Raw genomic sequence first — 11,533 nt, forward strand, 5'->3', positions numbered from 1 at the left:
TAAGTTTGCAACCTCAAGCTCTAAGAAATGTTGCTAATATTGCAGCCTAAGACAGTGGTGGGCAGACCTCAGGTTTGCAGAATCTACTTATTTTTTACCTTAACTCCAAGACCCAACAACTAGAGCCAGGTACAAAAGACATTCACTTAGAATTAAAGAAAAGGATGTCTCTGAGCAGCTACTGATCAAAAGAACCAAAAATGAGTTCAGTTACTTCCTACAAAAATCTATTCTTGGTTACCCAAAGGTTTGCTTATGTCAGCAACTTATTTGGGGAGGGGGGCACTTTGTTCTTATTGTTAAACAATTTGAGACTCAGATCTTTGGATTATTGCAGTAGATCAAGAATAGCCATCAGTAGATTCTGATCTAACTTCTGCCTGTGCCTGGCCTAAGAGATTCATTTTAACCTTGTGATGTGTGAAGAGATTTCAACTTATTAAATGGCTGGAGGATTCTCCAATACACTGGTGACACTTTACTGTTCCAGTATCAAATATTTAACCTTTGGATTCTCCGTGCTACAACTTCACACACACTGTCCAACTGTGAGTTAAAAGAGCTGTCTTTCAATTATGTATTGGAATAAGAACTAACTAGTTTTCATTTTTAAATATTTTTAATGCTGTTAGCAGAAACACCAGTGGCAAGATAATTTGAATTTTCTTGCTCTATGATCCAAAATCTTACCATGTAAAAGCAGCTCTATTATTCATATATTTAAAATGATCAGTGATATAATTATCACTTTCATGCAGTGTGAATTGCTTGCTACAATATCAGCAGCACAAATATACTATACATATTTACCTGGCAGTAAGCCCACTGAACATAGCCGTACTTCTGAGGAAACATACACAAGTACTGCAAATGTGGTAAACTAATTGAAAGATGGAATGTAATTTGAGCTAATAAAAAAAATTAAGTTTTGTTGCTTAAACGAGTATTTTATTATAAGAATATGTATCTTTCACCAATTAAGAATACCTAACATTCAAAAGATTAGAAAAACCACCAAAGGGTTAAGCAGATGTAACAAACCTTTTGGTAAGCAGTTCTGAACACTTGAGATTCCAATTAGAGAAATCTAGAGTAAGACCACAGAGCTTCTCAATACAAAATCTTTACAAATTTAACAGCCTCCCACCCCATAAACCACCTATCTCATCAGTATTCCTTCTGAAGAGATATTAGCCTAATACTGGTATACAGTACTGAAAAAGTGTTCCCACTTTCATTGTTTCTCAAATTTACTAGGCTACAATTTAACACAGAATCACTTCCCTATAACATGCTGTTTCTATTGGGGGAGGTGAAAGAATTCACAATGTTAAACAATGTAGGCATTTGAAGATGCAACATAAACTATTGGATGAAAGTTTTGTTAAGAACCAACTTCCCAGTTCTAACTGCTTTGGGGTCATATTATTAATGCAGTTATTTTAGGACTGTTATAGAAAATTGTCTTCTCATCCCTATGTATTTAAAGTGATGCTGCCATCAACCATGGGTACATCAACCACACCAACACTTTAACAGAAAATAGTTACTGCAGTAATAGTCTGAATCTTATTAGGTACTTTTAAGTAGGACGTAACACCCCACATTAAATGCATGTTAAATAATGCCACGCAATAATTTTATTCCAAATGACCACTAATACTCTTTGCAATCATACTTTAAAACATATAAATAAGCATTAATCTATGTGGCATTATCATTTAGGAGTCTTATTTTACTAGCTATGATAAAACACAAAAATTGCAACTTATGAACAACCCTCAATCTACTCATTCTACAGGCAAGAAAAGGAACAACACTAAGTACTGTAAATTGACTCAGTGTGCATTTTCTATACTCCAAAAAGGAGCATTTTCCAGAAGACAAAAGGCATTACAAACTAACCAACCAGATCTTTGTCACTGTAACTGGTAAAGTCTTAAACAGACGAAGCTGCAATCCTAGATTGCACTACACCATGTATCACATTATACAAAAGACACTGAAAGAAACATGCTAGATAATCGCTGCATAATTCTGATGCAACAGCTGTATGTGCACTACTGCTTTCCACTTGAATTTCATCTCTGCCTTTTAGTGCCAGGCCTAGGCCTGAGCCTGCCAGATTCTAGCTGCTGCAAATCAGCGAGGGGGGAGGGGAGGCGAGGCGAGGGGGGAATCACAGCAGCTTTTTTGAAAGAAAGTATTACCTAATGGGGAGAGAGAAAGCGATGAGGGACAGGGGGACACAGGTCTTCCTTTGAGGGTGGGGGTGGGGAATACAGGGAGGGTGGGGGGAATTTAAAACATATGGGTTCCACCTCCCCTAAGGAAGAAGAAAAAATGAAAAGCGTCCCCGGCCCAGCCAGGCTAGGCCTGCACAAAATTTGGGATACAGGTCAGGTCTAAATCGAAGCCATCCTCCTGGTATCGCCTTTTGTTCCTGCTGACGATCTCTTTGATGATGGCGGTCATGTCTGGGAGCCGGGAGCCGCTCAGGAACAGCGCGGATAGGCACGGCGGCGGCTGCAGGGCGCAGATGGCTCGGAGCCTCGGCGGAGGAGGCTGTTCCCCCACCTCTCCCCGCCGCCGGTGATGAAGAGGGCGGCCGCGGCGGCGGCTGGAAAGCGATGCTGCTGCTGCTGCTGCTGCTGCTGCTCCTTCTTCGGGCGCTGCGAGGACGGCGGCACCGCGGACAGGGCCCGCTGCTGCTGGTTGCGGCGGCAATTCAGGCGAAGGCCCCGCAGCGGCACAAGGGCCCTGGCCAGAAGGCGGCGGCTGCTGCTGCTGCTGCTGCTGCAAGGAAAGTCCTCCTGCCGCTGCTGCAGCTCCCGCCACTGGCGCGGCTCCCCTCAGCTCAGGCAGGCTATACCTTGAGCGCGGCGGCGGCGGGGGAGAAATGGGGCCCCGAGTCTCCTTAGCGCTGCTGCTGCTGGGCGAGAAAGAGGAACCGCCGCCGCCGCCGCGCTCCCTTTCCCTCTCGCTCGAACGGCGGCGCTCCAGCACAAACGGTGACAGCAGCTCCGCGGCCGCGGAGGGGCTCTGGGCCCCCGGCTGGCTTCCTTCTCTCCGCGCCCCCCGCCGAGCACCGCACCCCGCGTGAACCGGGGCCGGGCGGGCGGGCGGGCAGGCGAGCAGGCTGAGGCTTTTCCGCGGAAGGCGGCCGGCTTGAAAGTTTCGGTGCTCCTTTGGCTCGCACCTCCGGTGGGGGGGGGGCAGCAGGCGGGGAAAGGGGGGGAAGGAAAGGGAGGGGGAGGCGGCTGGGCCTGGAGGGAGGGAGGGAGGGAAGCGGAGAGGGAAAGAGCAAGCTCAGGTCCTGAGGGGCGCGCGGGGCTGGAGGCTGCCCCGTGTCATTTTCCTTTTCTCTGCTGCCGCCGACGTTACAGTTCCTTCTCCCTCAGTCCATCGGGGCGAGCGCGCTCCCTCGTCGCCTCAGCGCCAGATCTCTGTCACCGCGAGCGAGCGCCACCCCCCCTCCTCCCTCACACCGCCGCTCCCGCGTCGGCGTCGTCGCCGCTGCTGCTGCCGTCTCCGCCGCGCGCCCGGCTTCCACGAGCGTCACTGCCGTCAGTTCGTCCGACCGTTCCCCGGCCGTTGGGCTGTGGCTCCCGAGCCCCAGCGCCAACCGCCTGAGCTTCAAACTGCCATCATGGCTGCAGTTTCCGAGAGGAGGGGGGTGGAGGAGGAGGAGGAGAATGAGGGAAGGGAAGCAGGGAGGGGGGAAGGGAGAAGAGGGAACGGCAGCGAGAGAGGGGGAAAGAAGCGGGTGGGGGGGGAGAGAGACTCAGAGAGAGAGAAAGAGAATCGGAGCTACGACACCACTCCTCGCTTAGGTCCTTCCGCCGTTGCTGCCGCCGCGTACGAAAAAATTAGTTCTCCACCGCCACATCACCGCCTCCTCGGCTCCAGCGAGCTCGCTGCGCGCTCTGGCCAAGTAGCAACCCCCTCCCCCTACCGCCGCCGTCCGGGTTCCTTATAGAGCCTAACGAGAGGAGGTTTGGCTCTTCTCACACGGAAGGGTCTGGCCGAGACATAACCGATCAAACGGGGGGGGGGGGGAGAGCGGGAGGAACAGGGAGAGAGCGCGCGCGCACACACACACACACACGTACTGAGTGGCGGAAGGATACAATAGACTATTGCCTCATTTCAATGACGGGCTAATTCCCTGCGGAGTCACGTGACGAGCGCTAGGAGCGGGGGGACTTCCCGCTTCCCTGTCTCCCTAACCACCGCTGCTGCCAGCCTCGACCGCGCTCCTATGCAGCGACGGGGCTTTTTTTCTTCTTCTTAAGTGGTCAGGTTTTTTGTACTTTAGTAACAGGGACTGGAGATATTAGACGTTGGCCGTTGCAAACCTTGTCGCTGAAGTCCGGGCCGTTTGCAAATATGGTAGCCAAAGTGACTGGGGGGGGGGGTAGCCTGACCTCGCCTGCTCTTGCGCTTTTTGCAGTAGTTTGGTTTTTGTAGAAATCAGCAGGTGCAAGTTTGCAACGGTTATCGCCTGATAACGTCTGCAGATATGTGCGTGTGTGTGCTTTAATGTTGGTAAAATTAACAGATTGGGCCTTGGAAATCTGGTTCCTTCAGCAGCATTGTTCGATAGAAAGCGGTGGGCGAAATGGGTGGCTGCGTCGTCCTTTCAGCCGGGGCGTATTATGTGCAAAGCTGAGCGTTGGATCCTTACAATGTGGCTCTTAGCCTCCTGCGTGGTGCTGGATCTTTAAAAAATAAAGTGTTCTTTCTCAGTCCTGTAGACACCTGTAAACTTTTAACAGGGAAGGGTTGCCTTTCGTGGCTTTGCGTGCCTAGTTGCTGATGTCACTCGGCGCTCAAAAAACTGACAGTAAAGTCGCCCTGGTCACAAGTGGCTGCAGGAAAAGAGGAGACAGGCCAGGCGAGTCGGGGCGATCGTGCAAGAGCAAGTAGTGATCAAAAGCCGCGGGGCGAATACAGGGAAGTGCCAAGAGCAGCCCTGAACGCGGTGGCCCCCAGGTGGCTGCAACGCAGCGCGAACTATCAGCAGCCACCCTTCGCTCCATGGCTTCCGTCTGAGCTTGGTCTTCAACAGCGAAGCATGGCAAGAAACGGATGCAGCGGTCGCCAGGGCTGCTGCGCCACCTATTGCCTTGGAAGAGGAAACCGCAGTTGCAATGAGCGCACACAACGCCCGCCCTCACCCCGCCGCTGTCCTGCTCCTCAAAATTCCCAGGGCCACCGGCCCAGTCGGCCCCACCCACCTCTTGTTAGGGCACCCAAGCTATGCTTCAGTGCTTGCACGAAGGGGTGGGGAAATACTCAAAGCCAAACAACAGCGAAAAGCAAAACTGATCACACACCTCTGCTTTCCCAACCTTTAAAAATGTTCTTCATTATGTGGACTAGAGAAGGCATTAAAATATTTATCAGTTCCTTAGGATTCCATGGTATTATGAGGAATTTTATCTTGCACATGCTGCAGATTGAGGGTTGCCAAGCGATAATTTTTAGCAAACTAGATCTTGTGTCTTTTACAGCACTGTACAGTACTTTGCTTTGCATCAGTTTACAGTCTCCCCCCCCCCCCCCAGGCTGATGAACATTTTTCAGCTGATGGTCCTTCACCATCTCCCTTTGTGAGGACAGATGGGGAGAATTCATTAGCTTTTCTGCAACGTTCCTGCCTTAAGTGGTTGTCTCATGCCTTGGTGCTCTGGTAGCCTGGCTAGTTCTTTGGTAATTTTCCTGCCTTTGGTGAATTTTAATGTATCTTTCTATCATGAGAAAGTATGAGCACTTGGATTTTACTCGTTTTAGTTATTCTGTTATAACCTGTGGCTGTGAACCATTAATATGCACACTTTAGTTTTCCTACTTCCCTTCCAGGAACTCCCTCATCAAACATCCCTAAAAAGCTTTTAAACTAACTTGAATTTTAAAAAGGCTAAGGTGCTTCTAAAAGGGTTCACAGAACACTCTAGAGAACATGCACTATTTTTAAACCCTGATTACTATCCTACCATTTTTATTACTAAACTCACATCAGAGTGTAATGAAGATTGTGATTTCTCCCCTTTCTCCAAAAGATGTAGAAATGTATTTTATTCATTTATAATAATGGTTGCAACTTCCTACCAGCTAATAGTTTGCTTATGGAATCCACTCCACTTGGGGCTCCGATAAAAGGGGGAGAGCACAGTGGTTTCCTAAACAAAACTAGTGGAATTGCATCTATTTCCTTATTTTGCACATTAGTAGCTATCTCATTGTAACTACTTTCACAGACTTATTTCACTTTAGAATGAAGGAGAAACCTTTAGGACAGTAGATATTTAAGTTGATGCTACACCATTTATGAATGCCATGCCATGCCATGCCATGAGACTGCTTTGTATGACAACAATATTGCTGCACACCACTCCAATCCCCGAACGGTGCAGGATTCCAGGCATTCCAGGTTCCATGCTTACACGGGGTGCATGTTTCCTTTTGGAAATGAGGCATAGTGGAGACCGTGGTGTCTTTATGTTATGTGGTTTATTTACATATATATTCAGCCCAAGCCTGCAATGGAGGGGTTCACAGCATTAACACCTCAGAAGGGTCTTGTTTCTCCCATAGCCACAGCCTTGCATTCAGCCACAGCGCTCTCTGCCTTCATCAGCCAGCAACCTTTTTTTCCTTTGGGTCACATTACAGCCAACTCTCAACTCTGACCTTGTTGTTTTCGCTATTTAAAAGCTGGAGGAAGGGCCCTACTCATTTGGTGTCTAGCACAGAGTCCCCCCTCTCCTTTGCTCTCTTAATGGCCTATCACTTTTCCTTTGCTCTTTTCTTAATGGCCCATCATTAGGAGATTGCCTGAAGCTTGCCTGGTTTATATTTTTAGCACTTTTGGATACAGGGATTTAAAAGGTCTGGCATCCAGTTTAACATCCCAAGCCCTGATTAAATTCTAACACTTCCTGGATCCATGTATTATAGATGTCTGGCACCCACAAACTCATAGCATTATGCTCTCGTGAGGAGAATAGCTATTCTGAGTATCAGTCCACCAGTCTTTATTATTGCACTAATACCCCAAGTCCATTCTTACTGTCGTCAAAACATCATTGCTATAAAGGAATTGTTTAGACAATAACATTTGAGTTCGCTCACAGTCCAACTTTATTGGACTTGTAAGTAGAGTTCTAAGAATATTTTTTGGGAAAGCCCACGAACTTAAGCTCTTGAGAACTGCATGTAGATGCTACATGTAATAACGGGTTCAAAGAGAAGATCCAACTCCAACTTCTGTGCCTTGAACATATCGTGTGAAATTGCTGTGGCGTGTACATATCATAATTGGAAACTTCATCACCATGCATTTCGGAAATAATTGCATGCTCACATACATTTTGTTTTTTCTAAGGCAACTTCAGCTATTCCTAGGGAGGTGCTGGTATACTTTGGTCTCTATTGTTCTCCTACATCCTCTCTACCTCCAGATGCTTACTGTGAGAATTGTGCAATTGTGTATTCATTGAAATCATTTGTACCTGCTTTAATTAAAAATGGTTTTGCATTTTCAAGGTTATTTCCTATCTAGGAGCCTCTAGAGACACATTTAATGCACGCCTCAGATTGCACAAGGGTAGAAAAGATTGGGAGGGGGGAGATTGCTTCACCTTGGTAACAATGAATCGTTACGGGGCAGGAACTAAGGAGGGGGCAAGAACAGAACAAGCTGGTCACAGATGAGGCCTCTGGTGTCCCATTTGCATATTTTTGTCTACAAACATTTCTGAAGTGTTTGAAGAGGGGAAGCCCCTATTCACAGCCGTACTGTCTGATTTTCTTTGCAGTAACACAGCATGTTGACATCACAGCTCAAGCAAGGCAGTTCTGGTACATCATTTATAACTAGCTCCAAACAACCAGCAGGTTTCAGAGGGAGGTTGAATGCACTCCACATCCTCCTCAATGGTTGTATATGATTACTGCAATAGAATGAAACTGGCCCATACTAGGTGCTTGGCTCATCTGCGTAAGTGCTACATTTTTTTCATTCTTTGCAAAAACTCAGCACATCTACAGTGAGGATGTAAAAGTTAAGTAACCTCCTAGCGCTTGCTTCAGCCTTTCAGCCTTTTCAAAATCACTGTTAGGCCAAAATATGTAACCCAATTATTGCTATGTACACCTGTCTTCCCTGCTTTTTACCTCCCAATTATTTCCCTATATAAAAACTAAATCCCAAAGCAAAAATGATGGAACAATGCTACCAGTGCAAGCCATGCTAGGTAGCATGTTCCAAACCAGCAGCTGAAGACCGTTAACTGATAGTTAAGAAAACTGAGGTATAGCGAGAAAGCAAATACTTCAGAGACCTATAATGGGCTATATAGCCCGCCACTTGAAATCTGTCTCAGTACCCACATTAACAAAGGCAAATGGCTTTAATTTCTAGGCCTACTTAATGTTTGTCTCAGTTTAAATATATTATCATCCAACAGCTCAGCCTGTGCTGGACATTAGGTGCAAAACCACGAAACAGTAGAACAAACATTAAATCAGATGTACAGTGTAGGGACTTACTACACATACTTGCCTTTAAAAAAAATTAACTTTGCTAGGGGCAAAATTGTATCAACTCAGGATTTTCTCTTACAAGTCACCTTTAGCAGCAGCTATTTATATAGCAAGCTCTTCAGGGTAAAGAACACATCTTAATCTGTGTTTGCAAAGCACAGTGTAAATTTAAAGTCCCGTAAAAGTGGAATGTCCAGGAATAATAAAGCTGTATGAGCTTTATAATGAACTGTTTGCCTCTCAAGTGGGATGAAATAGAATCCTCCAAGCCAGTTTTTGTTTGGTTTGGTAACAGCTCCCCCATCATTTTCCCCCACCCACTTTACAGAACACGACAAGATGAGTCACACAACTCTCTTTTCGGGAATGTCAACAAAAGAGACTAAAGACTGTGCAAAATTACATAATAATAAACTATATTAAATGGAAATTAGCTTGCCATTTGCAAACTGCAAGGCTGACAATTTTCATACAATAGTAAGACCACTGTAGTTAAACCAGTGTTTTTATTATGGAGTAGCCAGGAGTAGCCCTCCAGATGTAGTCTAGCAGATGTAGACCAGTGGTATGTAGGCTTGGTCGGATGGTAGGTAGTCCAACAACATCTATCAGTCTCCACCAAAAACAGTAAAAAGCCTGCCTGTTAAAAGCCACATCTTAACAAGACAGCAGAACAAAACAGGAAGGCTTACTTGAGAAGGGTATTCCATAATCCTGACATGGCAAATGAAATGGCCTTCTTTCACAAAGTCAATGGTGGAACCCAGTGCAGGATCTCTTGAGTTCTCAGGAATGAATTTATAGAATATGGTCCCTAGGCCATTCAGGGATTTTCCAGACACCTTGAATTAAGCCCCCAAACAAGCAGAAAATCAATGGAAATTACAAAGGGACATAGTAATGTGCTCTATCCAAACAGCCCCAGACAAAAACCTGACAGCAATCTTTTGGACCTCATGCTTTTCAATGGCAGCTCCACGTAAAATTTGGTAAAGGTGACTAGTTTGGAGTTTTTAAAACATGGAAAAGTCATAAAGGTTTATTTATTTTGATTTTCATATCCTACTCTGGTTTTGGGAGGTTGTGGGAGCTTATTACAGAATTTAATTTTATATATTCCACGTCTGTCACAAGACTCAAAACTGCAGTGTATAAATTATCCCAGAAGGAAAAGAGGAGACTAAAAGTTGGCCAAGGCCCAACTCTCATTAGTAAAGCTGCTTAACTAGTACTTATCCTAGTTCACACTGTGGACTCCATAGAAAGCTCCATCTTATTGCAGCTCAAGTAAACTAACAGTCCATCCTTCTGATTCTTCAAATTTCTTCCAATACGTTCAGTAAAAAAAAGACAGGTCACATGATTACAAGGTCAGAGTTAAGCAAGCCTACCTGGTATGGGGAGGAAAGAGTTATGGTGGATGCACTAACAAATCTGAAATAGAATTGGGAGCAGGCAGTGTTTTTCCTCCCCCCCTCCCCCTTTGCATCCGTGGGCCCCCTTCACTCAAAATGTTCCCTGCAATGGTCCCAGTGAGAGGGAAAATTAGTAAATCAGCTGATACTTCCGCCCCCTGTTTCCCCTTCTCAGGATTGAGAGGACTTTGGGATCCAGCATTCCCTTTTTTTGCCATTACAGCATGACAGCAAGAAGAGTGAAGGGCAGTTCTGAACATGCAAGAGGGAGATTTCCAAGGACAAACGTTTTCATTCATGGGTCTCCCTCTTCACAAGCCCCATAGGATCGTTCTATAAATCTCCTATTTAAATAAATGGGACTTAACTTTGGCTGCATTGTGCCCATACTGTACATAATATTCATATCATAATATATAGCTTTAACAAGGGGATCTGCAACAAAAGTTGTTGTGTATAGTACTCCTATTCAGGGCACAAACCACTCAGGAAACCCATCTGCTGTGCCTTCCGCCACCCACGCTTCTGCTTTTCCTGTTCCCCACCCACCCAACAGACAACCGACATTTCATAGCCACTGAGCATGCTCACTGAATTGGTATATTTGGGGTAGGGGGGCTGCCCCCTTAGGGTCTTTTTTTTCTAAGGGTGGGATGTTTCTGCAAATCTTGGGGCTTGTACAAGTCTGCTGATACCTCTCTCTTGTACCTGGATGGTGTCAAGGATCAACACTCAGAGAACGAGTTTGCTATTCATATATCATACAAATTTGCAACTAGCTGGTACATTGTAGTGGTCAGACAGTGTCAAATTCAGATCTGGGGGTATCTGGGTACAAATTCCCACTCAACCGTTAATTTCACTAATTGATCTTTGGCCAGCCATTGTCTCTCAGCCTAACCAACCTCACAGGGTTGTTGTAAGGATACACTGGAGAGGGGAGGCAGACATCTATGCCACCTTGATTTTCTTGTACAGTAATAAAGAATATAAATATAAATAGGATTAATGCAAGAGTGTTGCAATAATTCTATAATTACTACCTAGTTCAGTTTGCCATAGCTTTCCAACCACTCAGAAATAAAATGAAGTGGTGACATACTGTTTTACAAATACATTCAAGGGCATTCTTCCACATGCAGGTAAATCAGAAGTTGCAGGTGGCCTACTTACAATAACATAGCTCCGGGTTATAGAGATAGGGAAAGCGAGCACAGCTGAACAGTTAGGAAAACACAGCATCTGGAACCATTTTATGCCTCATCTATCAATCTGCTTTATGGGACTGGAGAATTAACATTTCAAACCACACATCATTGCTTCATGACTGATATATCCCAGAACTGTGGTCATTACTTCACCCCAAAGCAATGCGGATGGACATCTGCAGAGGTCACATTGAAGGATCATGGGTAACTACCTTCCAATGTCTTTCAATTAAAAGTTGCAATAAAATTTTATATGTTATAAAGTTAGCAGAGACTGTAAGAAATATTCCAATATAACCCCACATTTCCACATCTCCAAAGGTCTTTTAAACATCTCAGTAAGCTTATATTTCTCAGTGA

General features: G+C 45.5%; 1 protein-coding gene across 1 annotated transcript in view; it reads right to left on the reverse strand.

Moving 5' to 3' along the window:
• Window positions 1–3,204, reverse strand: part of PTEN (phosphatase and tensin homolog) — a 53,424-nt gene extending 50,220 nt beyond the window's left edge. Inside the window, exon 1 of the mRNA XM_081004569.1 lies at window positions 2,397–3,204. Within this exon, the coding sequence (XP_080860695.1) occupies window positions 2,397–2,475 (79 nt within the window). The 5' untranslated portion in view covers window positions 2,476–3,204. The remainder of the gene's footprint in view (window positions 1–2,396) is intronic.
• Between the last annotated feature and the right edge of the window lie 8,329 nt (window positions 3,205–11,533).

The sequence above is a fragment of the Podarcis pityusensis genome (genome assembly GCF_964106645.2).
Source record: "Podarcis pityusensis genome assembly, chromosome: 5".
In the NCBI taxonomy this organism is placed as follows: domain Eukaryota; kingdom Metazoa; phylum Chordata; class Lepidosauria; order Squamata; family Lacertidae; genus Podarcis; species Podarcis pityusensis.